Source organism: Telopea speciosissima, chromosome 4 (genome assembly GCF_018873765.1).
Source record: "Telopea speciosissima isolate NSW1024214 ecotype Mountain lineage chromosome 4, Tspe_v1, whole genome shotgun sequence".
Lineage (NCBI taxonomy): Eukaryota > Viridiplantae > Streptophyta > Magnoliopsida > Proteales > Proteaceae > Telopea > Telopea speciosissima.
This window is the reverse complement of record NC_057919.1, coordinates 70,688,036-70,714,371: the sequence shown is the minus strand read 5'-3', so window position 1 is coordinate 70,714,371 and position 26,336 is coordinate 70,688,036. Positions and strand designations below refer to the sequence as shown.

At 39.9% G+C, this 26,336-nt stretch overlaps 3 protein-coding genes across 5 annotated transcripts; 2 read left to right on the top strand and 1 right to left on the bottom strand.

Moving 5' to 3' along the window:
* Positions 1 to 1,007: 1,007 nt before the first annotated feature.
* Positions 1,008 to 2,868, top strand: LOC122660148 (uncharacterized protein C24B11.05). Of its 2 annotated transcripts, XM_043855333.1 has the most exons (7): positions 1,008 to 1,082; positions 1,194 to 1,259; positions 1,399 to 1,496; positions 1,594 to 1,722; positions 1,897 to 2,193; positions 2,427 to 2,492; positions 2,629 to 2,866. In XM_043855333.1, exons 1-7 carry the CDS (start codon positions 1,028 to 1,030, stop codon positions 2,806 to 2,808), a joined length of 891 nt encoding a protein of 296 aa, XP_043711268.1. In that variant the 5' UTR covers positions 1,008 to 1,027; the 3' UTR covers positions 2,809 to 2,866. The 2 variants fall into 2 exon arrangements, with proteins under 2 accessions (XP_043711268.1, XP_043711269.1); XM_043855334.1 differs by lacking the exon at positions 1,194 to 1,259 and having other exon boundaries at positions 1,040 to 1,082; positions 2,629 to 2,868.
* A 4,031-nt stretch (positions 2,869 to 6,899) lies between these two features.
* Positions 6,900 to 15,152, bottom strand: LOC122660149 (peptidyl-prolyl cis-trans isomerase). 2 transcript variants are annotated; one of them, XM_043855335.1, is made up of 7 exons: positions 15,027 to 15,152; positions 14,624 to 14,848; positions 9,661 to 9,802; positions 9,443 to 9,531; positions 8,348 to 8,402; positions 7,984 to 8,069; positions 6,900 to 7,218 (listed from the first exon to the last, which is right to left on the bottom strand). In XM_043855335.1, exons 1-7 carry the CDS (start codon positions 15,072 to 15,074, stop codon positions 7,063 to 7,065), a joined length of 801 nt encoding a protein of 266 aa, XP_043711270.1. In that variant the 5' UTR covers positions 15,075 to 15,152; the 3' UTR covers positions 6,900 to 7,062. The 2 variants fall into 2 exon arrangements, with proteins under 2 accessions (XP_043711270.1, XP_043711271.1); XM_043855336.1 differs by having other exon boundaries at positions 9,745 to 9,802.
* A 3,229-nt stretch (positions 15,153 to 18,381) lies between these two features.
* LOC122659619 lies at positions 18,382 to 19,193 on the top strand. The gene is made up of 2 exons (XM_043854717.1): positions 18,382 to 18,867; positions 19,173 to 19,193. Exons 1-2 carry the CDS (start codon positions 18,382 to 18,384, stop codon positions 19,191 to 19,193), a joined length of 507 nt encoding a protein of 168 aa, XP_043710652.1.
* The last annotated feature ends 7,143 nt before the right edge of the window (positions 19,194 to 26,336 follow it).

The window sequence follows — 26,336 nt, the reverse complement described above, 5'->3', positions numbered from 1 at the left end:
CAGAATGCACCATGAGACGGAAATATTCAGGAATATGGAATTGGAGCATTACAGAAAACGACCAGTAACAGAAAACAATGAATGATAGAGCAAGAAGGGGTGTGGGGTGTTAAAAGTTTAAAAAAAAACAATTCTGAATTTCCCTGGGAAGATACCTCTCTCCCTACTAACAATGGTTAGTAACAGAGAGAGAGAGAGAGAGGCCACAGAGAACCTTAATAAGAATAATATGAAATATGCTCACAACATCAGAATATCAGATGATAGTCCCAAGTGTCCCTCCCACCACATTCCTCTCAAGTGGGTGGAAGAGAGATAGAGAGAGGGTATTGGATGGTATTGGGTTCCCCAACCTCCCTTTCTTTTTTACATTTATTTAAGTAGGTCTCCCCTTCACATCTTTTGGATCATCGTGCCTTCTTCCGATTGTAAGCGTTTTCTTTCTTAAAGGTAATGTTTGTGTATGTTGCTTCCCTTTTAATTTTATTAGATTTTTTTTTTTTTTTTTTGGTTCTTCATGGGTTTCCTAGCTCTCTTATTTTCGTCGTCTTTCTCAATTTTCTTTGGGGTTTATTTTATCAAAAAGATTTCGTCTTTTTAATGACTTTCAATTTGATTTGATCATACCTTCTCTGCATATATTTGTTTATTTGTTTCCACCATATTCAAGTTGAGTCTATTAAAGAAGGAAGGATTCTCTCTTTTCTTCAGTTCCCTTCTTCCTACATTTGTTTGTAATTTATGTTTTTTTCACCTTGTCATATTTTTTAACAGATATTGCATAAATTGGAAATCTGTGGGATGGTTTTCTAGGCCGAGTCCTAAGACATTATTCTTAATATCATTGCCTTTTAATAAAAAGGACTTCCCTGAAACTTAAAAGAAGGCGGCCCTGACACCAGATTGTTCTTGATTAATTTTCTTCTTCACGACTTAATTGTCTTCATTTTACTTGTTATAGCCCCCACTTTAAAGCCCGAACAGATCTTAAATAAACTCGTTTTTGCAGAAGTTATTATTTTGGAGGATGGAAGGCGATGGGAGTTCGTCGCATGGATCCAAATACGAGTGTTTACTGTTTGGTAATGTCCAGAAATATATCCTAGTACTGCTTCTATATATCTCAAGTAGGATATATGAAAGATTAATTTTTGATGATGTTTCTCACTCTCCCTCTCTCTGTTTCTGATCAGATATGGATGATACCTTGTATCCCATGAGTTCCGGTCTCAATCTCGCTTGTCGCAAAAACATTCAAGGTATGTATGTATGTATATGTATGTATGTCAGTAGGTAGTGGCCGGGTCTATACAAAAACATACAATTAATTAATTAATTAATTAATAAATACCAAATTTTGGATTTAAATTTGCATATAAAAATGTGTTGTACGTATAGAGTACATGTTGCAACACTTGCAAATTGAAGAAAGTGAAGTGCCCAGGATGTGCTTGGAATTGTACAAAGAATATGGCACAACCATGGCTGGTCTCAAGGTAATTAAGCATTAATGATTATTAATTATTAATTAATTGCGCATGGTGATGGATGGATGGATCGATCACTTTTAATTTGGATGTGTGGATTATGCAGGCAATTGGGTATGAATTTGATGATGATGAATTTCATAGAAATGTTCATGGGAGATTACCCTATGACGACACTCTCAAACCTGATCCAGTGTTGAGGAACCTTCTTCTTTCCATGCCCCAACGTAAAATTGTATATATATCCTGTTCTCCACTCCTCCCTCTCTCCCTGTCTCAATTAAATATATATAAATTCACTATCTATCCAAAATAAATAAATATACTTGATTAGTTCCTTAAAATTAAGTAGAGCTATATACCAATGGTGGTTATTGATCCACTGGGCAACTCAATCGATCTTGTGCAGATTTTCACCAATGCAGACAAAGCTCATGCAGCTCAAGTTCTAAAAGGTTTGGGTTTGGAAGATTGTTTTGAAGGCGTCATATGCTTCGAGACCCTAAATCCACCTCTACAATCTCACTATGATATTGATGATGATCACTTGTGTGGTGGTGGTGGTGGTGGTGGTGGTAATGGTAATGGTAATGCCTGCAATGGTGGTGATGTCAGTGAATTTTCCAAGTCACGGATCATCTGTAAACCCTCTCCCGAAGCCTTTGAAGCTGCTATTAGAATAGCAAACATCGACCCCAACAAGACGGTAAACACAGCAACGCCTATTCTCAATTCCTAAGTGCCTCATCATTTAATTAGCAAATACCCGGCCATGTGATTTTGTTTGAGCTTCCATAAAATTTCCATCCATGGAACATTGAACATTGAACATTGAAAATGGAATGGAAGCAACAACAAACGAACGTATACTTTTTTCCTCAATCAGTACTAATTACAGTACCCCCCCCCCCCCCAACCCCACCAAAAAAAACAAAAAAGATCTTCTTTGATGACAGTGTTCGAAACATTGCAAGTGGGAAAGCAGCAGGACTTCATACAGTTATTGTAAGTTATTCCAATATGCTTCATACATACCCCCATAAATTTAATTAATTAAAAATGGATCTCTCTCTCTCTCTCTCTCTGTCTCTCTGTCTCTGTGTGTGTGTGTGGGTGGCAATAATGGCATTGGAATACACAGGTGGGCAGCTCCGAAGTTGTTCCAGGAGCGGACCTTGCTTTGAGTAGCATTCACAACATCAAGGAAGCACTGCCTGAGATATGGGAAGATGAACGTCAAGGTGGACTACTACTTGGAGATCATGATCAGTTGGAACAGATTCTTCAATCCACTGCTGTCCAAACTTTTGTCCTTGCTTAGATTTATTACTATAAGCCTTATAATTAGTAATTATATATATGCAAAAGCTGAAAGATCTCAGCTCCTCTCCTATCATGTAGCTAGCTAGTTCTTCAAATCAATGTTCCAGTGATATCTATCCCCACTAGTGTTACACTATTTTTTTTTTTGGGTCCCTTTATGGTACTACATGTTCAGTTCCTGCAGCTTTCCTCTTTCATGCGAGGAACTGTACGTTGTGTTGTTAATTAAAAGTGTTATGTTTTTTCTGCTTTAGACATAATATGATTAATAATAATTAATTAGCTAGCAGCAAGATGGAAGACCTTGTGTGGACAGGCGGCCATTCCTCCATCTCTGCGTCTAATTAATAATCCCCTAATCGTTACTTAATCCAATCTTATGATAAGAGGAAAAGCAAACAGAAATTTAATTAAGAGGAAGTTTTCTAAAATAGTTTGAATTTAATTAGAAGAACAATTAACACTTCTCATTATATCTATCTATCCGGAAAGAGGAGGAAAAAAAAAAAACCACACTTCACAGTATCTAATTGAAAATTTGTAAATTAGCCCATTCTTTCAATCATTTGAAGACCTTATTAAAAACCAACATCAATCGCTAATAATTGGAAATTGGTGACCAAAATCAAATCAGTAATAGAAATTGATGCAGTTCAAGGTGCCAATCAAGCCTGGGCAAATTCTAAAATTCCAGCAGACAACCTCTCCCCCCCCCCCCCCACTCCTTGCGAATTATCACTTGACTCATGATTGTTTAGTTGCATGGCTGAGGAAGAATGAAGCAAGCATGACTTGGATCAAGAGGGAATGGTAGATGATTTTCAATTAAGAATTTATCAACAGTTCACAATAGAACAGTACCGAACAGTGGTCACGGATTTGAGTCTAGAAAACAGTCTCTCTGCGAAAGCAGTATTAAAGGCTGTGTACATTATGAGCCTCCCCAAACCCTGCAATGGCTTGAGCCTCGTGAACGCAACCTGTTTAACACATCATTTGTTCATTTTTCACATAACTCTCACTACCCATTCCTTAAAAAAGAAAGAAGAAGGAGGTGATTCAAATTGATAGTTTTGATTGTTTATTACTGCAGGATATAGATTATGTATTATTACCTCAAACCTTTGACAAACACGTGTGCAGCGTTTCATCAACTTTTTTGCTTTTTGTCCCTTAAAGTGTAGCCTGCAACTTTTAGAACACCAAAAACTAAGGTTGTGTTTGGTATTCATTCTTGGAAAGTATTCTATGCCAAGTTTGCATTCTCGAACAATAAAAGCAATTTTTTTTTATCCGAGAATTGAAAATCGATCCGGAATGCATTCCAAGAATGCATACCAAAGCACAGCCTAAGACTTTGAGCTATCCATTTTTTATTAGTAACATTCAAAATATCAAATTGACCAAAACACCCTTTGTGTTTTTTCCCCCTCACTTTGAATGTGACAGTCAGAGCAATCCATGGAACAAGTTTTTCAGGGGGATCTAAACTATGGGAATTGAGAGTGTTGATTTACTTTTGCACCAAATCAAGACATAATACAAGAGCGAAGCAATTTCAAATATGATTTGGAACCATGGTTTTGTTGAAGGATTTTGAATTAATAAATAATGGTGCTTTTCGGCATCATATATAGCACTAACTAGTGGGCATAGGATATGTCACACTAGAATGTTAAATAGGCTATATATGCTCTACCATGGAAATGTTAAACTGTTATTATAAGATTATATGGGAAAGAGGGGGGGGGGGGAAAGGAGAGAGAGAGAGAGAGAGAAGCAGATCAACTTTAATATAAATTGAAGGAGGTGGTTGAGAGACAACTGAATTACCAGACTAGCCTGTTTCACAGCAGGGCAAGGTTCAGAAGATCCGTACTCTAAAACAGTCGGATCAGAATATTTGATCCAAGTTGAAATAACCTATCAAGGATGACCTTTTTGTTTTTTTGGGTAAAGTATCAAGTATGACCTTGAATAGAGTTGATTGGAGGGTAATGATCCATGTAGCTGACCCCATTCAATGTACTTCATTCGGGTACAATATTACTTGGACCAAGCTGGTCTACCGTTCCACTATCCCAAATGAACCATGTTCAAATAGAATAATGAAGCACTCTTTAATTCAAAAATCATAAATATTCCTGCTACTGTACGTACAACAATTGAGTTCTTGAGAATTTAGCTTTCCAATGAAGCTTGTTAAGCACCAGAATGGGCACGCAGCATCTCTTAATGCAACAGTGTTATTCTATGTTTGATATCTCATAAGCTTGTATACTCTTATAATCAATAATGACATAGTGGAAACAGAACTGCGCGCTTCTACACACACAAGAACAGTCATCCTTCAATTTTATAGGCAGAGAAAATTGGAATCCATGTTGAAAAGACTGTCAAAGTTGAAACAGACTACCCGAAAATTGAGAAAACAAATAGACTGTTTTAATAAGAACTTTTAGTCCACAACTCGATTAACTCAGCCTTACCCCAACTAAATGGGTTTGGCTACATGGATCATTCCCCTCCAATCAGCTCTGCTCAAAGCCATACTTGTTACAAAGCTCCACCTATGCATGTCTTTCCTCACTTCTCTTAGACATATTTTAGGCCTACCTTTGACTCTTTAGCTCCTTCAATCTGAATCAAATCACTCCTCTGTGCTAGAGCATCTTAAGGCCTCCGTACATCAATGCCGGCCGTATAGTTGTCCTATAAAATTTTCCTTTTAGTTTTAAAGGAATTCATTGATCACACAACACTCCAGACGAGTACTTCTCCACTTCATCCATCATATTTTAATTCTTTGTGCAACATCATCCTCAATGTCTCCTTTATTTATGATTGAGTCTAGGTACCTAAACTATTCACTTTGCGGTATCGCCGTATCATCATGTATCACCACCTCAATATCAGTCCTATTGTCAAGTTATACACCATATACTTTGTTTTTGTTCTACTTATCTTAAAACCTTTTGATTAATTTCCAATATTGATCTACATGAGTCCAACTTGACATTTATCCCTACTTTGATTCTAATGTTGATTGACATCCTCATCTCCTTCTTTTGACTCCAAAGTTGATCTTCCTTTGTAAAACCAATTTGGTTATCCATAATATTAGTTTCTCCCATAACTTCATAGTATGACTCATTAGTTTTATGCCGCTATAGTTACTATAGCTTTGAATATCGCTTATATTTTTATAAATGGAACTACAATGCTTCTCCTCCATTTATCTAATAGATTTCTTGAGTTCATAATCTTATTAAACAACTTAGTTAACCAAGATCCAACGATCCCTACGCTTTTCCACACTTCTATTGGAAACCCATCTAACAAAGTTTACCTTTTTAAATCCTCTTCATCTTAGACATTTTCCATGTCTAAAAACTAGATTTCTTAACCTTAATGGCTACTTGAACCTCATCATCCCACCACTAAGTTTCTAGTCCTAAGTCCACATTAAGCATAATTATCTGCCATCTATGGCAGCTCGCCTATACAGTTAACAATCCTGCAGTGTCTAAAAGACATCTTACCCACTCCGCCCGATTTCCATTCCTTCAATGACATGTCCAAACACAACATGGCGTTTATCCGACCATGTTGTCTATAAGATGAAACCCAATAAGATCAACTTAACTTACTAGGAAGGACCGAGTTTTCCTCAAGCCATGCATCAATGGCCATCATTGCGCTTGGATGGGTGCAGGGAATAGTGAATGACATTTCGGGCCTCCAACAAATAGGGAAGGGGAGAGTAATAATGACGGGTATATTGGTGGATGTTTCCTTCACTGTGGGTGAAGAAAAACCTTCTCCAAACAGGAACTAGATGGGAAATTTCTAACAAAAGATGATTAATATTCTGAATTGCAGGATGAGGTAGGTGGTGGAGTTGGGGCTGGACTTGGATGATCAAGCATCAAATTTCAAGCCCATATCATAAATTTTAAGACCACATATGATATATGATGATGCTGTTACATCAAATGTTTGACATAATGAGTTGATTCTATGTACAGCATCTCATATACAGTTAGAAATATGACATTAATCAACAATAACATCTTGGAAACAGAATCACACAAGAAACATCATCCTGACGTTTTATAAGCAAAACAAGTTCCTGAATCCACTCTCACAAGGTAGTCTAAGTTGTAACACAAAATAAGAGAGGTGAGCAATCAAAAACCAAGGCTGTTTAACAGAAAACTCTAATCCCAAGTTGACACTGAGTAAATAATAATCAGTCATCCATGGGCAGCTCCCCACAGTTAACAATCCTGCAAGGTAACCGTGGGGCATCTGATCTACTGGTTTCTTGGGATTCAAGCTTCCGCATGACTTCCATTCCCTCAATGACATGCCCAAACACAACGTGACGTTTATCCAACCATGGAGTCTACAAAATGCAAATCAACGAGATCAATATGAATTCATTACAACAGGAACTAGATGAGGAAGAGTCCTACCATACAATAGATGATTATTTATTTCCTAATTTCAAATGTTCTGAACCACATAATGAAGTGGGTGGTGGTGGTGGTGGGGCTGGTTGGATGAGGAAACATCAAATCTGATGACCATATATATGGTGCTCAACACAGGCTAGAAGTGAATGGAACCAGATTAGTGAGTCCACACGAGATCTTAATGCCAGAATAGCCCCACAAGATTGAACCCATAAAACTCTCAGAATCCTTCTTTCACGATTATTCGCTATATCCTTACTACCCAAACATAGTGATAGATTTTAGTGGCCACACCCATCCAAAGGTACTTTTGGAGTTTTGGTATATAAAATCTTCAAGGTGGCAGTCTATCAAAAGGTTGGGTTGACTTCCCTGCACATAAACTGATAAACTGCCACACTGTTTATTTGACTATTTTGCAACTGTCTCAAAGGTACGGTCTCTCATAGATTTGGATTTTTCTATGTCAACCACACCATTTGCAAATACTCCTTTGATGTCCCGAGAGTTGACATATACAAGCTTAAAAATCAAAGCAATCACAATTCATAACTGCCACAATTCCATCAATAGCAGGTTATAAAATTCCCAGATTAGTGCAGGCAGGAGAGTAGCTAATACTGAATCAAAGAACAATATTAAAAACCAACAGGAAATGGCAGTTTCATTTAGGGAAATGAGAAAGTTGCAGCTACCTTTACTGTGCAAATGAAAAATTGGCTCCCATTGGTATTCGGACCTGCATTAGCCATGCTCAACACTCCAGGTCCAATGTGATTCACTGCAAAATGGCACAAAGATTAATGGAATGGCAGCTTAGATACCACAGTAATTAGACAAATGACTTGGAAGACCTTTTCCAGCTAAGTTGTCATTCTGTAAAAGAAAAAGTAAAGAGACAGGAGGCACTAGTTCACAATGCAAAGTGTAAGCACTAAGCAGTACTCTACACTGTGAGCCAGGCTCGAGAATCCTAGCCAAAGAAGTTGCCCCACATGTTATGACTGACGAGGTAAGTGTTTCCATCAGAACTGCTTCATATCACAATTCAGTACTTACAGCTGAAGTTCTCATCTTCAAAACGAGGGCCATAGATGCTGATTCCTCCAGTTCCCTGTACGCAATCAAAACCATATTCTATTCAGGAATAAACTGACCTTTTTTTCAAAATATAGTGAGACTTCTTCCCTATATAGTGAGGAAAGACAACCATGCAATCGGGAGTGAAGAAAAAAGCCTATTTCAATCTTATCTGGTTACGGGCTTTTGTTTCAAGGCATTTCGACTGTAATTTGCAAAATTAAAATTACACTGCCATTTTTTCAAGATATAGTGAGACCTCTCCTCAGTCGTCTAAGGTGGCATGGCCATGTCCAACGGAGTCCTTCGGATGCTCCAGTTCAGAGGAGTGACTTGATTCAAATTGAATGTACTAAAAGAGCTAGGGGCAGGCCTAAAATGACTGTAGGAAAAGTGGTGAGGAAAGACATGCATATTGCATAGTTTAGGTCTTGTTTCTAGTATGACATCGAATAGAGCTGATTCGACGGCAAGGATTTGTGTAGCCGACCCTAGTTAGTTTTTTTTTTTTTTTTTTAAAGGATCCATGTAGCCGACCCTATTTAGTTGGGATAAGGCTGAGTTGTTGTTGTTGTAAAAGCCCAAAATATTATGTATTATGGGGGTTCAAATTTAATTTACCTTCTAAATCTTGAGGAACCTCGAATTTTTTTTAAAATTATTTAGATGAGTCTTAAGTTGATCTAAAAATATCTTTTTATGATCGTTTTTTCCCCTTTGAGATGCGAGTCAAGTTAGGAGTCCTACAGTAGTTACAAAGCTCTATTTCCTTGCACAGATAGACTATATAAAGGATGTGATCTCTACACTTCTAGTGATGGAATAAAATTGTAATCTGTGTGAGATGTGCTCACATAATTGTTTCTCCCCCTTTGTCCCCTTTATCTCTTCTCTTTCCTTTCTTCTTCTTCTTCTTTCTCAAGGTTACTTTTCATAGCCCCAAAGCAGTTTTTCACTTCTGATATCTTTTCTTGTTCTCTTATAATTTGTAAGCCCAACCAATCCAAACCTTTCCCTATAGTTAAGCCGTAGAAATCTAGAAAGCTAGGCTGTCCTCCATAAAGTAAAACTCACATCTCCTTCAGTAAAGTCACCTCCCTGGATCATGAAATCCTTAATAATACGATGAAATGAGCATCCCTTATAGCCATAACCTTTCTCTCCTGCCAGTCCAAATGCTGCAAGTTAGTCCACAATCATGTAGCCACCATGGGATTTAGACAAAAATACTTCCATCTAAGGAGGAAAAGAAAAGCCTTTGGAATTTGTAGGAGCATAGAAGAAAAGCTTGCCTGTACACAGGGCACGGAAATTCTCAACAGTTTTTGGAACCACTTCCCCAAATAGGCCCATTACAATTCTACCCACAAGCTCACCTCCAATTTCTACATCAAAGAAGCACTTTGTTGTTACTTTTGCTTGCAGCTCTACTCCCTATAATGCCATGGTAAAGTCAAATTAAACCAAAATAGAATTTAAACTCCATTCAGCCAAAAATTGAAGTCAATGAGAAATGGACTAATATGCATTAGGACAAAAATACTGAAAAGGATTGATAACATTGCAGAAAAATGTTAATTATATTATTCATTAATTCCAAACTTAGCAGTAAATTCACATGCCCATTAGACAGCAGGGATTGATAAAAGGATGCTTAAAGCACAAAGACCTCCTTCGCAATATTTGTGTAATAAAATTTCATCAAAGTTCCTCCTTGGAGGAAATAATAAAGTTCATAAGGAGACAATTTCTTGGTGTGGGGATCTCACAAGATATTCCAAGCTCTTAGGAATCTCAGAAGACAATTCACATGGAGTGTTTACAATAAGAGATTGATTTGCATAAAAAGCTTGGTTAAACATCTGGGATATCAAAAAGCAAACCAGTCAAGAGCCATCTCCATATGGTTTATAGACTTGGAGAAAGCCTACGACAGAGTACCTAGAGATTTAATCTGGCATGTTCTTGCGAAGAGGGGTGTCGAGTAAGTATATAGAGGTAATTAAAGATATGTATGAGGGTGTGGTGACTAGTGTGAGATCTGTGGGTGTCCAGGGCAAGGAATTCCAAATAATGGTTGTGTTACATCAAGGATCAACCCTAAGCCCTTATTTGTTTACGCTTATCATGGATGAATTAACCAAGAACATCCAAGACGAGGTACCGTGGTGTATGCTCTTCACCGATGATATCGTTTTGGTGGATGAGACAAAAGCAGGGATTAACGCTAAGTTAGAGTTGTGGAGATCGACCTTGGAAACAACAGGCTTTAAGATTAGCAGATCAAAGACAGAATATATGATGTGTAACTTTAGTCACACTATGATGGATGATGATGAGATGGTGAAAATTGAGGAGCGAGAGATAACCGCTAAGTGACTATTTCAGATATCTGGGGTCTATCATACACAAAGAAGGTGACATAGATGATGTTTCACAAAGAATTAAAGTAGGATGGATGAAGTGGAGAGGTGCGACCGGAGTTCTGTGTGATCGACACATTCCTTTAAAGCTTAAAGGAAAGTTCTACAGGATGGCGTGGAATGTTGGGCAGTTAAGAAGTGCCATATAGCGAAGCTATGTGTTGCAGAGATGAAGATGTTAAGATGGATGTGCGGCAAAACTAGGAAGGATAAAGTGAGGAACGAACGTATTAGAGCGGATGTGGAGAGGTCCGACCGGCTATGATGTATGGGGAGGAATGTTGGGCAGTTAAGAAGTGCCATATAGGCAAAGCTATGTGTTGTAGAGATGAGGATGTTAAGATGAAAGTGCAGTAAAACTAGGAAGGATAAAGTGAGGAACGAACGTATTAGAGCGGATGTGGGAGTTGCCCCTATCAGCGACAAGCTTCGAGAATGTCGCCTGAGGTGGTTTGGTCATATACAACGAAGGCCTGGGGATGCCCCAGTAAAGAGAAGTGATCTGATGCCGATTGAAGGAGCTAAAAGAGCTAGGGGCAGGCCTAAAATGACTATAGGTGAGGTTGTAAAGAATGACATACATAGTCTGGGTCTTGTACCAAGTATAACCCCAGATAGAGCCTATTGGAGGGCAAAGATCCACGTTATCAACATGGTGTAGCTGAGATTTTCCTAAATTCCTGGGCTATCCTCTTTCCTCTTACTTTCATCTTTCATTTTCCATTACTTACCTTTCTTATCCAAATTCTTTTAAGTTTCTCTTACTTTCCTTTCCCTTTATGAGGATCTCAGTTTTCTCCACTTTGTTTTTGAAAGGATCCATGTAGCCGACCCCATTTAGTTGGGATAAGGCTGTGTTGTTGTTGTTGTTGAGGATATTATTCCACTACATAAAGGATCTTGCAGCCTCAGAAGATACAAAAGATCTGTGGCTCCTGCAGGATTTAAACTTATTTCCTACCAAATGTGTAGTTGCAAAAAGGCAACCCCAAGTTAAACAGAAGAGAATACCATTAAACAAGATTTTATGCTTAGAAGAGTATTGAATTAAATCAAGGGCGTCAGAATCCAAACTAACTTAGCGTAGACGCCCATGTAAATCTGTTGTGGTTAAATAAGACCCAAAGTGGAAAATATCAACCTGCAACACTTGGGGGATGTTGAAGCTTAAAGGATTCATAACTTGATAAAATAATGCGACATGCTAATTGGAGTAACTGCATCTTCTAGGATAATATAACAAAATAGAAACAAGTGGATTTTACAATAATTGACTTCAAGACCCGACTCAGCTTCATCTATCTCAATTTCCACAATTGCATGTATTGAATGAAAGGAAAGTAAAGGGCATACCCAGTGATGTAAATCACAAGTCCATATGTACTCGCAGGAACAAGTCCCAAAACCAGCCCAGCAAGGTTGTGGATGCTGTAAGAAGCAGCCTAGTTTGATGATGTGGCAAGTTTTTGCCAGTTCGATGGAGCATCACCTAAGGCAGCCTCAGTCCAAGCCCAGAGTGAAGCATAAAGAAGTTAAAAGACCAAAATACTGTTCACCTGAACAGTGACACAGCCCATATTTTCCTTGTGTGGAGATATTTTTTGAAGATTTTGTGGACCCATCATGTGGAGAAAAATTCTCTCCTAATGCTGCCATAGTGTAGTTTCTATTTTCAGTTTTAGAAAGCATATTTGGTAGCTTCTAAATTCAGTTTGTTTCTATTTTTGTTTCTGTTGGAACTGCTTCCTCTAAAAGGCCGACCTTGTAGGAAATGGAGGAAACAATATGCATATCATACAGGAGCTCTAACATGGCGGACTATCCAAAGGGAGACACGGGTGGATAAATAATTTTTTAACACCTGCCTGCTCTCAGGGGGACTCGATACCGTGACCCCTGCCTACTCTGATACCATGTTAGAACCGCTTCCTCTAAAAGGCCGACCTTATAGGAAATGAAGGAAACAATATGTATATCATACAGGAGCTCTAATACGGTGGACTATCCAAAGGGAGACACGGGTGGATAAATAATTTTTTAACAGTTTCCTTGCTTGTTTAGAAGGTTAGATCTATAAAGCCTTGGTAGTTTCTATTTTCAGCTAGTTTCTATTTTTCATTAGTTGCTATTTTCCTACCTTCTATTTTGGTTTTAGGAAGTTTCTATTTTCTACCTTCTATTTTGTAAGCTTGCCTAAGCTATTTATAGGCCCCCTATTGTAAGGAAGTATCAGATTTGGGGAAAAGAATTTTCAAGCTTTGTTGCCATCGGTTATGGAAGAAATTCCATGTTTCAACAGCTGGGATAGCATTGGGTGAGAGACCCAGGGTGAGAAGCCCATTCCCCTACCTACTCGATCCCCATTGCTGCTTTTGTGTGTGTCTGCAACCATTAATTACTAACTCAACTGAAGATCCGAAATTACTTCCAATTAATTCCAAGATTGCTACTGCTGCAAGCCAATCAATTGAAGACTCCTGTTGCTCCTTCAAGCTACCTTGTTCGAGTGTATTTGCTGCTGATCCAAGTGTTTGCTGCTGTTGCACACCATTAATAGATCATTATCGTGTTGATCCTGGCTGCAATCGATCTCTCACTGGTTTCTCACTGGTTCGAAGTCTACTTTTGCATTACCCAGTGCACGAGGCTCCCGCCACTGCGGGGTTTGGGGAGGATAAATACCAAGCTTCTTAAGAGTCATACAATGACATGCAAAAAATGCAGCAGATGTGCTTTATTTAACATCACCACTCAATTCCATCACTGGGCGCTTGGTTTACATTCAAAACCAATATTACTGTTGATTCCAGTCTCAACAAAGTGCCATGTTTTAGTAGTTTCCATAATTGCTAGGGAAGTGGATTCATGCATAATGGGTCATGTCTAAGGTACTAAGCAAAAGATCCTCCAAGAATTAATGTTTTCTGACAACTCACAGATGCATACCATGTTTCAGTTATAAATGGACATTCAAGTTCATCCAAGAATATGCTACTACAAAATAAATGTATTCTTATCTTTCTAATCAATCAATATAACAAAGATTGCCACTAATAGCATAATCAATGAATTACTGTGACCTAGAAGCCTTAATTGCAGTTAAGGTTATGCTGGCTAGATTTTAAAAAAGTCCTGAAGATAAAAATCCCTAATAGTATTAGTTTCCAACTAAATTTACTTTGACCTTTAGTGAAGAGCCCTTGCAACAAGGATCAAATAAAAAGCCATGCCCAGTACAAGTCCAACGTTCACAGGGTTCCAGGAGGGGTGGTTCTAACCTTTGCCACTTTTGGCACAAAGTAGCCATCTTCGGATACAGACCCATGCCTCCACACAGGTAGCCTGAGCATTTACCATCACACCTTGGGACAGCCCGTGGCACAAGGTTCAAACATATAAAAATAAAAAAGAAATAAGTATTTCAGTTTTCCACCTTTTAGGTACTTTTAATGCTTTCAAGCATCATACTATACTGGGGTCAAAAGTGTTTACAGGGGCTTCAATCTCGAGATATGTACTTTGGGAAGTAAGAACGATAGCTGAATGTTAGTTTTGTAAGTTTTTGTCCCTCATAATTAATTCCCCAACGTGGTCTGCATTTATTCAAAAATAATTCCATCTGATTATGATGCACTAAAATTTAAGACAATATTTAGAAAAAGCAGGAAAATGGTCTCATCCTGATAATGCTTCTTAGTAAAGATAATGTTCCTTTTGCCCATGGATTTGGTATACCTTATACCTTTCAGCCTACTTATACCCACTTACCGCAAAGTATATTAGTTTCTCATAAATACACACTGCTAGCAAACTAAACAAATCAAGCCCTTACTTTTCCCACAGAGTTCATGCACACCATTCTCCGATGTCGAACTGAAGTCAATTTAGAAATTTGTTTAGTACGAAGTGGTGAGGCATGTTGAGAGCATGATGATAATCCTCTTCCAAGGCAGCTTACTGTTGGACTTGGAGCTAAAGAAAAATAAAGTCGTACGGGCGTACACCGAGAAATCATTTGTGAATCATGAACATACGGAATGTCATTGCCGAAGCTTCCCTGCGAACGCATTATAGAGACTCAGGATTCATAATGAGTGAAACGAACATTATGAGCTTTTAAGTTTATCCTAACAGAATTTGAAGTAAAGAAACATAGAGCGTTATCCGTCCGACAAATTCGAACCAAGTATATGAAATTAAAAACGAAGAGAAGGAAGAAAAGCCCTAGCTCTGACCTGTAGGATAGAACGAGACGCCCGACCGAGAGAGCATGCAGATGCCATGACGACTGGTGATGGTAATATGACTGGAACAGAACTACGAGAAACCCCAGTGCAGTGATGAAACCAGAATATGAGACCTGAGACTCAACGAGCTGCGAGAACCCCAGACACCCCCAATGATGCCGTGATAAGACCAGATATATATAGGGCTGTAAACGGATCGGATTCGGCTTGGATAGTGCTATATCCGCATCTGCATCCGATTAGCTATCGAACGGATTCGGATAGTGCTAAACGGATACGGACATGGATACGGATCGGATATTTTATCCGTTTACATGTAAATATAGCTTTTCAGATAGCTATAGCCTATCCGTATCCGCATCCGTTTAGCTTTCGGATGGATTCGGATAGTGCTAAACGAATACGGACACGGATACAGAAACGGATTTTGATTATTCATTTACACCCCTAGATATATATGAGACCTGCTACTCTAAGAGAGTGTGGCCTACTAGCATTTTGTCTTCTTCTATTTTAAATTTGATTTTAATACATTGAGGTGTCGGAAAGTTATCCTTTCACAGCCCAACTAGATGAGCTGATTAATTAGTGATGTCAGCAGGTTAGTTTTTTGTTAAAGACAATTTTGCCTTTGCTTTTATTCAATATCTCTATTTTTTAAATTCTTTTTCTTTCCTTCTTTTCATTCTGTTGTTTTTTTCGACACAACACATTGCCTCGCCGCCACCACCCCTCCTCCAACCCTCCTTCTCTCGCTCCCCTGCAACCCTGCCACCACCCTCTCCACATCGGACAAATCTAGCTATTCAATCATCTTCTTCAGATCCAATTTTTCACTGGAAGCCATTGTTCATCTGGGTTTGAAACCCTAATCCATTACCTCCAAGGCCAACACCAGTACTATGGCCATGGTCATTTAGCCCTACTAATATGGCATTGATGTCATTTCCCTTTTTAACCTCGTCGACATTTATATGCCCACCACCCAAATGGTCGGTGGCGTTCATCTTTGCAGCTGCCATGTTGTTTTGATCTATCCCACCCTTCATACCCATATTCTGGTTAGGATTTCCTCCGCCTTTCTTTCCAGCTTGCCCATTTGCTCCATTGTTCAAAACCCTTACCGATCACAATGCACAGATTACATAATCAATTTCCAAAAGCTACTAAAATTGGAGTGCAATGAGTCCCTCAAACTCCTCAACAGAGTCTGTTATTCCTCAGGTGAAATAGACCCATTTCGATCAATATCATATATCAAAAAAGCATTCCTCAAACCCTCAAGAACCTTCACAGTATCAGCCCCTTTCGTGTTCAACTAAATGAACTCATTCAGATCAATGTGCCCATCTCCATCTGAATCAACCTCCTTAATCATCTTCTCCAACTCTTCCGCCGTCGTAGGATGTCCAAGAGTCCCCATGATCGCATCCAGTTCAGACGAAGAAATTTTTCCATCGCCATTCACATCGAATTTCTAGAAAATATTCTCGAGCTCCTTGATCTGGGTCCTTGCCTGTGTGAACAAAACGAATTTTTATCCTCTCAATTACACTGACCGTACTTGACTTCAAGTACATCTAATAGAGGGAGGTGAACCCGAATTTTTATCTCCTACAATTTTGACACCCTCCAATCCCCCTACAATCCCTCACATGGGAGCTAAAATGACCACTTACCCACTGCCTGGACACACTTCCCAAGGCAATGGGTAAGTGGTCATTTCACTCCCATGTGAGGGATTGTAGGGAATTGGAGGGTGTCAGAATTGTAGGTGATAATGATCCGATGGACCCCATGTGGACCCCACCTCGGGCAGTGTGTTCGGGTAGGGGGTAGGATAGTCATTTCTGCCTCCTCTGTTAGATGTACTTTACGTCAAGTTCGGGCAGTGTAATTGAGAAGATAAAGATCCGAACAAAACTGGCCCAGATTCAAAAGGGTTCCATCGACTTCAATGGTTTGACCCTGCAGGCGACTGCGACTGCGACTTTGGCAACAATTTCTTTCTCCGAGCAAGAAAAGGCTTAATTCCCATGATTTTTTCCTGGTTTTCAAGTCTAAATAACCAAAGAAACTCACACAGAAACTGAAGAATTTGTACACATTCAAGAGCTCACACTCGATCGAATCCAAAGAAAACATCTAGGGTTTTTCGTCTACCCATTTCCTTTCTCCCTTGATCTGCACTTCTCTGCTCCAAAGAATTCGTTTTACAGTTTTGTTTGAAGTTTTTTATTTTAGGTTAAAAATAGAGGTGGGGTTGGTTTTTTTTTTTTTTTTTTTTTATGTTTTTAGTGTAAAGGAGTCATTTTAATTCGACTCAGTTAATCCGTTAGTTTTTGGGCCAGAATTGAAATTTTGGTATTCAGTGGAGTTGCAAAAACTATCCTCTCAACTTACTGTAGGTAGCTAGCCTTCTCCGACTAAAGAGAATACCAAGTCAGGTCAGGAATGCACCAAGGTAGAATAGTCCCTTGTATCGATCGGTCAATCAATAGTGGAATAGAATAGTCTCAGTAATAGTCTCGTCAAATTCCCTAGCGTAGGCTTAATGCATTTCCCTATCTCGGTCCTCGCTCTCAACGCAAACAATAATCAGGTAGTCAGAGAATCAAGCAAACAAGCAAAGAGACTGAACACCTTCTGCTGAAAAACATTCTCATTCCGTCTCAGATTTGTGATAAACTGGATCTCTTGTTTCGTGAGAAACAGAATATTTTCTTTTCGTTCTATATTAAAATGAAATCTGTAATTTATTTTACTATTATATTATTTATATAATAGTAAAATAAATTATATAAATTAAGTTCCTCTTTTATTTATGTTTAAGATTTTAATTTATTCACCCAAAAAAAAGATTTTAATTTTATTTTTAATTTAAAATGAAGGTAAGAAAAACTACATTAAATAAAGGCAACAAGCGAGAAAAGTCTTAGCCCTATATAAAAGGGTGGTATCAACTCGACCACCGGAAGAGAGTGGTCGTAGAGCAGCTCAACCCCAAGCTGGTTGTAAATCAGGGGTGGTCTTAGACCAGCACAAAGAAAAGGCATACCGCTATATAAAGACGATCTGTATTTCAAACAAACAACGGATGAGCCCAATGAAGAGTCAGGTGCGCGCCCAGCAAGAAAACCAAAACTCAACAAGGGCGCCAACGGTAAATCAGCTCGACCATCGAGAGAGAGTGATCATAGATCAGCAACAAGAAAAGGTTGATCGTAGATCACTAACGCGTAGGGGATAGCGCAGGGGTGGCGCTGATAATTTCCCTTGATTAAATGTTGTTACTAATTTAAAATTGGGTGTAGTAAACCCACAAGTCCCCACGGTGAACGCCATGAATGCAATTCCATTCTCAGTCTTTAGCAGCAGGACCAACTCGCAGATTCCGGCGGTAGTCCTTGCTTCAGCTTCTCACCCATGTTTGCCTCCGACCAAAACCAAAAATTCGAGTGTCTTCTGGATCCCTAAAACCCTAGTCTCTTCTCCCGAGTTCCTCTGCACATTGAAAATGAAATCAGCCCCAGATTCTTCTGCTAATAGCAATACAGGTCCTTCTTTCCTCGACGAGCCTGGGATTTCGGGTTCATCGCTGTCTACCGTGCCTCCTTCCATATTCTCAGGAGACGGTGTCGACATCGAGATCGAGATCCAGAAGCTTGGCAACAACTCCCGGAGAATTCGATCCCGAATCGCCATCGATGCCAGCCTTGAAACTATCTGGAACTTATTGACGGATTACGAGAGATTGGCTGATTTTATTCCTGGCCTTGCCGTGAGCCAGTTACTCGAAAAGAGGGAGAACTTCGCCAGGATTTTCCAGGTTATCAGTTATCTCCGCTTCTTATTATACGTCTTGTCCTTTACTACTCATGGGATTTCAGATTTAAGGGGACCTTTTGGTTTGATCGGAAGTTCTCTCTCTCTCTCTCCTCTCCTCTTCCCCCCCCCCCCACCCCTTCTGTTTTCGAGAATGAATAGTTCGACTGGACGCCAGTCCAGTTGACATGCATGTGAATAGGAAGTGGGCGTGCACGTTCATGGCTTTGACAAGCGGCCACCGAAGATGGCATCGCTCTAAACTCCAAATTGACTGCTAGGAAAACTATTTTGAGATTATGGTTGCAGTGGCAGGTTCAGGCCAAATGAATACCTTGAATAAGTGGAAAAGTCTTCCCGTTCTGTGTCTGGATTAGCGGAAGAATCACATTGATATTGGTTAATACGTACTGTGATCTTTTGGTGTATTAAATGTCTATGTCGAAGTTGACACAATTTTTCACCACTAAGAGAAACTTCTGAAGGGGTTTCATGGGAAATGATGTGTTGTGAGAAGAAACTCCATTCATTAAGATGGAAGGAACTTCAAGCCAAAGAAGTACTGATGATTGGGTTGAGGGGATTGAAACCTATGATTGAATCAATGCTAGGACTGGTTATGGAGGTTTGGCGAAGATAAAGATGCTTTATGAAATATAAGTATGGGGGAAGTTTGGATCCCAGAGGATTTGTGTTCCCATTTGAGACTAATGCTTCAAGAGGTACCCTATAGAGCTAAGAGATTCGGCGAGCAACTTCGATGCCAAGGAAGTAGCATAAATTCCCGAGATCTTTAATGTTTAATTCTTTACCCAAGTAAGCCTTCAACTGGGTTGTTTCACCAAGATCACTTCCAGCGACCACAACATCGTCAACATATACGATAAGAACTATGATCTTATTACTCGAACGTTTGATAAACAATGTGTGATCAACATTACTTTGAGTATACCTTATGACACCATGGCTTTATGAAACCTGCCAACCAAGCTCTGGGTGATGGTTTCAGCCCATATAACGCTCGCTTCAATTTGTAAACATTTCCCTGAGTTTTCTGACAAAAGAAACCAGGAGGAATTTCCATGTATACTTCTTCTTCAAGTTCGCCGTTGAGGAACAAATTCTTCACATCCAGTTCTTGCAGTTCCCACCCCAGATTGACTGCACAGGAAAGAATGACCCGATTGATATTCATTTTTGCCACAGGAGCAAAGGTCTCCTGGTAATCAATCCCATAGGTCTAGGTAAATTCTCTAGCGACAAGTCTACCCTTGTATCTGTCCACAATACTGTTCATCGTCTGTTTTACTATGAACACCCACTTGCAACTCATAGGTCTCTTATTTGGAGGAAGAGACACAACCTCCCAGGTATCATTTTTTTCAAGTGCCTTCATCTCCTCAAGCATGGCCTCTTTCTACTAAGGATCTGCAAGTGCCTCCTGCCAATTCTGAGGAATAGAAACAAAAGATAAGGAGGACATAAACATACGATATGAAGGAGAAACAGAGTGATATGAAACAACATGGGATATGGGATATGGGATATTGAGTACATGTTCTTACCCCTTTTCAAATTGGAATTGGTAAATCAAGAGAAGGATTAGTGATACTAGGAGGAATAATGTTACCAAATGCAGTAGAACCTAGAACAAGAGATGGCATTTGGCTGGGTAGAGTTGGTGCACTGGTGGTGGTGTCAATTTGCTGTTTTCGATAAGAGACCCGCAAGGCCGGTTGATGTTGTTATTGTGTGGTTGATCAGTCCTTTGTCTTTACCTCCCATTGAACTGAAATATCCTCCGTCATCCAAGGGGCAACTATCAATATCGAGAGGAATCTATGAAGACTCAAGAGGAATCAATGAAGGCACATCTTCACCAACTGTACCAGACTCCCTTTGAAGAGATGTCGAAGAGGGGTAATAAGCCAAGGACTAATTGGAAAACCACATTCATAGTAACCAACACACGTCGAGTGAGAAGATGATAACATTTGTAGCCCTTTTGAGTAGCCAAGTAATGCAGGTTCATCATAGAAATTGGCTTATTTCTTTAGAAATAGGCCTAGGGTTGGGTTATATATATGTTGGGCCTTTGATCCCAAGGGTTTTCTATGTATTAGGCCACTTTAATGAGCCTAAGCTAAGGATACATAGGTTGCATACGGGATTAGCCCAATACGTGGTTTATTTTTATGTTTTTTTTAATTGAACTGGTTCAAATTGGTTGTATCCAATTGGTTCAGTTTAAGTGATCATGTGACTTGGTTAAGTGGTCATGTGACAACTTAAGTGGTCATGTGATGTAAGTTGGGTTGGATTAGGACTCTATAAGTCCAGCCATGTTTTGAGTCTATTTCTTTTAGTATTTTAGTTTCCTAGTTAGTTTAAGTTGCCTAATAGGTTAAGGATTAGGTTAGACCTTTCCTTTTTGGTGTAGGAGTCTAATTTTGAGTCTTTTATATAAGATTGTAAGGGGGCCAAGTATGGAATACGAATTTGATTAATAAAAACTCAGCTTTATGCTTGCTGCCTTTGTTGCTACTATTGCTCCCTTGTGTGAGTGTTGCCTTGTGGATCTCAAGGTGCTAGGGTGAGTGGACTCTCACGACTCCTTGCGTCTGTCCAGTACCGGGAGGTTCTTCTTCTTCTTCAATCGAGCTTCTTCAAGCTGCTGCTGCTGCCTTTGAAGGAGATCAAACCAGTAAGTAATTTTAGTTTCTTGCATATATCCTTCCCCTCCATCCATCAAACCCTAATCTCCATTAAACCTGCAACTCCTAACTTAACTAGGATTCCCTGATGACTTCAGATCTGTCCATTAGTTTCAAACCAAACTTTCAGCATACATCCCTTACATCATTATTGACACTCGATCCAAGTTTCATCAAACCCCCACCACCCTAAACCCTAGAATCCCCTACTCCTACCTCCATTAGGAATTGTCTCCAATAACCTTATCTTGCTGTCCAACTCATCTAACCTACTTCCATTCACTCAAACATCATAAAACCTATACCATTAGACTTCCTTACACCTGCCTATCATTACCATATAAGACAACCCTAACCTAAACCTAACTTAACTCTAATTTTGACCTAAAATTCAATTCTGTCCAAAAATTGCAGAATTTTAAAGCCTTCCCAAATCCTATTATTTATATGCCATAAAAGCACCCTAGACCTGCATATTAAAGCCATATAAGACCCATTCCCAAATTCCCATCCTAAACCCTAGAATTAACCTAAATCCTAGTGCTGTCCATTCGAACCAGCAACCCCTTTTGCGATTGATCCTGTTGTCTAGCTCCTAGTAGGTCTCCTACCTATCTAGGACTACATTAACTGGTATCAGAGCTATGGCGGAGGCAAGCTCCAACCAAGCCTCGAAAGACCCACCTCCATTCGTTTTTAAGACTCGAGTTCGTTTACCCAATGGGTGCACGACCATATTAATTGTTGATGAGAAGTGACATAACAACATTATTTCACAATCCGTGGTGGATATGTTGTCCCAGTCAGGAGAGATTTGCATCATGCCTACAGGTCCAGTCTTTGTTAAATTTAAGTGTTCCTCATACTCTGACGTTGCTTGGTGTAAGCCGGTACCATCTCCAAGGAGCGTTATTGCAGTAAGTTGTAATTGGTTGGACGAGCGACAAGGTTGGATTGAACCTGAAAACAACTCGTGTGTCCTACCTGATTGACACCGTCTATTCCATTTGTTTACTCTAAAAGGGTTACAACCAAAGGTGACCACATCGACTGTACAACCACAAGGACTACTGAACATGTCAACTCAAACGCAAGTGGCATTGACTGTGTTTGAAGTTTCACCAATGGCCCCAACAGAAAATTCTACTAAGGCAGTTTGTGTTGAAGACTGATGGTCAGACTGAGGTTGTCAATAGGAGTCTTGGTAACCTTCTTCGATGTTTCGTAGGTGAGAGAGTCTAGGTACTTGGGATCGTGTCCTGTCTCATGCTGAGTTTGCCTATAACATGTCCAAGAACCGGTCGACTGGTCTGTCTCCCTTTGAGATATGCTTGGGCACACAGCCTAAAGCACCCATAGATCTTACCCCTGCACTAGTCAGTTCTAGAGTTAGTGAGTCAGCCGAGTCTTTTACACATCGCTTACATGATTTGCATACAGAGATAAGACAACGGATTACTTCTAGCAATGATCAGTATAAATCTTATGCAGATGTTCACCGTCGGCTGCAGGAGTTCAAAGAAGGCGACATGGTAATGGTCCGGATCCATCCGACTAGGTTTGTTAGAGGAAGAGCGAGCAAACTCCATGCTCGTGGGGCAGGCCCATTCAAGGTAATCAAAGGATTGGTGCCAGTGTATATGTGATTGATTTGCCAGTTGATATGAGGATTAGTAATATATTCAATGTTGAAGACCTTGCTCCCTATCATGGCCCAGAGAACACACCTTCACCTTACCCAATTGCATTGAACGACTCCCCTTTTGATCTTAGCCAGCATAGCTCTACCCTACCTGCCACTACCCCCCCCTCTTTTACCTCGTTTTGCCACCAGACCCGAAGAAATTGAGAATGTACTTGATGAGAGAGTTATATCCACCACCCAAGGGGGGAGATGAGAGTTCCTTGTAAAGTGGAATGGAAGACCGGCAAGCGACAATTCTTGGATTCCATTTGATGACTTCCAGAGCATTAACCCCGACCTCCTTAAGCTCTACCAGAGTTTTCATTCACCAGAGGTGAATTCTTCGCGGGCGGGGAGGATTGATGGGGACATCATGCCGCACCATTACCAGAGGCCCTTTGTGCACCACTACCAGAGGCGCAGGAGACTACCACAGAGCCAGTTACTATGGTTCGATGATGCTTTCAGAGGCTACAGGCTAGCGCGGGGCTGTTTAGACTTCTAGGGTTATTTTGGTCTTTTATCTTAGTACTTATGTTAAATAAGTGAAGGATGTTTTAGTATTTTTATTTACTTATTTTTGAAGTTTTTGTTTCAGCCTTGTAACTTAAGTAAGGGTATCTGGGTAAGTCCTTTTGTTTTGACTAGGGTAAGGGTAGTTTAGGAATATGCATGTTTTAGTTTTCTATTTAGGTTTGTATTCAGCCACTTTTGAAAATCGATGAATGAATGAAGATTGAAAGAGACTTGCGACAAGAGCAGTCCCCTCCCCTCTCTCAAGGTAATTCTCTCTCTCTCTCTCTCTCCCTCTCCCTCGTATCTCTTCCTCTTTCTTTCTCTTCCCTTTCCCCTTGGCTCCCCTTTTCTCTTCTTTCTTTTTTCCCCTGCTATTGTGGTCCCCATTTCCCCCCTGCTGTCGTGAGACCATTCCCCCCTGCTGCTGTCGTGAGATCATTCCCCCCTTGCTGCTGTCGTGGCCCTCTTTCCCCCCTCTTCCCCTTGCTGTCGAGATTCCTTTTCCCCTCCCTGTCCTTGTAACCGAAGCACCCCAGCCCCATTAAAAATTATTCCCTCCATTCCCCTCCTTCTCTGCCAGCCAAAACCCTTTGTCTCCCCTTCCTAAACCAGTCCCTAACCATCCCAACCCCATTTCCAGATTTTACCTTGAAATCTTAACCCCCAAGCTAACCCCTACAACCCATCCTTTCTTTAAATCTAGAAACAGAATTTTATTTTGATCATGTTTGCATGATTTCCCACTAATTTCAGACCTGAAACAGTATTTATTCTACACTAGTTGTGCTGTTTTGGTATTGCATATATTTCTAATGCTTATTATTAATGGCTTATTATCTTATATGGACTGTCATGCATGCCTACTGAATCCTTGAATGTAATGCCATGAATCTACTTACCTAGCCTTGTGGAACTAACCATATAGGTTGCTAGAATTGATTCATAAGACCTATGGTGTTTATTCATTTGATTTTTATTGATAATTGCCATTAGTAAATTCTGTTTTTATGTCTGATGTTGAATGTGGCATTGTGCGAATTCCAGCCCTTGCATTAAGTCCCCACTAGGGTGTTACACCTGTAATCCTGTCCTATTGTGGGATTCCTTAGTTTCTAGGGTTTGTCCTGCATCACAAGTAGCAGCCCAATTTAGGGGGTGGAGAAATTTGGAGGATTCTTTTTCTTTCCAGAGGAAGGCACAGAATAAGGATTCCATTGTTTTGATGGTAGATTTAGGGAACCCATAGATGCCACACCAGTAGATGTAAGAGGATTGGAGAACTGATTTGATCAACTCAACCCTCCCGGCATGGGAAAGGAGTTTTCCCTTCTAGAGTTGAAGCCTTTTACGGATGAGGTCAAGCATGGGGTACATGGATGCTAGCAGGGATCAAGGGAAGACCAAGGTACTTAACTAGGAGGGTACCAAGGGAGAAACCCATAAGGCGGAGGAGGGTATCCTTATCAGCATCTGAGACGCTCCAGAGAAAGATGGGGGATTTCAGAAGGTTGATTCGGAGACCCCAAGACATTCAAATTGATGCAAGGAGGACATAATGGACGAGATAGAAGAGGGGGAGGCCTTGGAGAAGATTATGAGATCATCAGTGAAGGCAAGTAATGTAGTCCTAGGTAGGAGTAGTCCCACTAGGAACCAGGGTAATAGGATCACCTTACAAGGCTGGCCGATTGGGACAGCTTAGGCTAATTAGGGCAGAATTAGGGTTAGGGTTGAATAATGGCAATGGGGTTTATGGGGTTTTAATGTGCAAGTCTAGGGTGCTTTAATAGCATATAAATATTAGGGTTTGGGAAGGTTTTAAAATTCTGCAGTCCTGGACAAAATAGAGTTGCAGGTTTTAGGTTTAATGGAGGTTAGGGTTTGATGGATGGAGGGGAAGGATATATGTAGGAAACTAAAATTACTTACTAGTTTGATCTCCTTCAAAGGCAGCAGCAGCAGCTTGAAGAAGCTCGATTGAAGAAGAAGAAGAACCTCTTGGTACTGGACAGACGCAAGGAGTCGTGAGAGTCCACTCACCCTAGCACCTTGAGATCCACAAGGCAACACTCACACAAGGGAGCAATAGCAGCAACAAAGGCAGCAAACATAAAGCTGAGTTTTTATTAATCAAAATTCGTATTCAATGCTGGCCTCCCTTACAAGTTACAAACTTATATAGAAGACTCAAAAATAGACTTAGACACTAAAAAAGAATGGCCTAATCCTATCCCTAACCTATTAGGTAACTTAAATTGACTAGGAAACTAGAATACTAAAAGAAATAGACTCAAAACATGGCTGGACTTATAGAGTCCTAATCCAACCCAACTTACATCACATGACCAGTTAAGTTGTCACATGACCACTTAGCCAAGTCACATGATCACTTAAATTGAACCAATTGGATGCAACCAATTTGAATCGATTTAATTAAAAAAAATAAAAATAAATTAAGTATTGGGCTAATCCCGTATGCAACCTATGTACCCCTAGTTTAGGCTCATTAAAGTGGCCTAATACATAGAAAACCCTTGGGAACAAAGGCCCAACATGTAT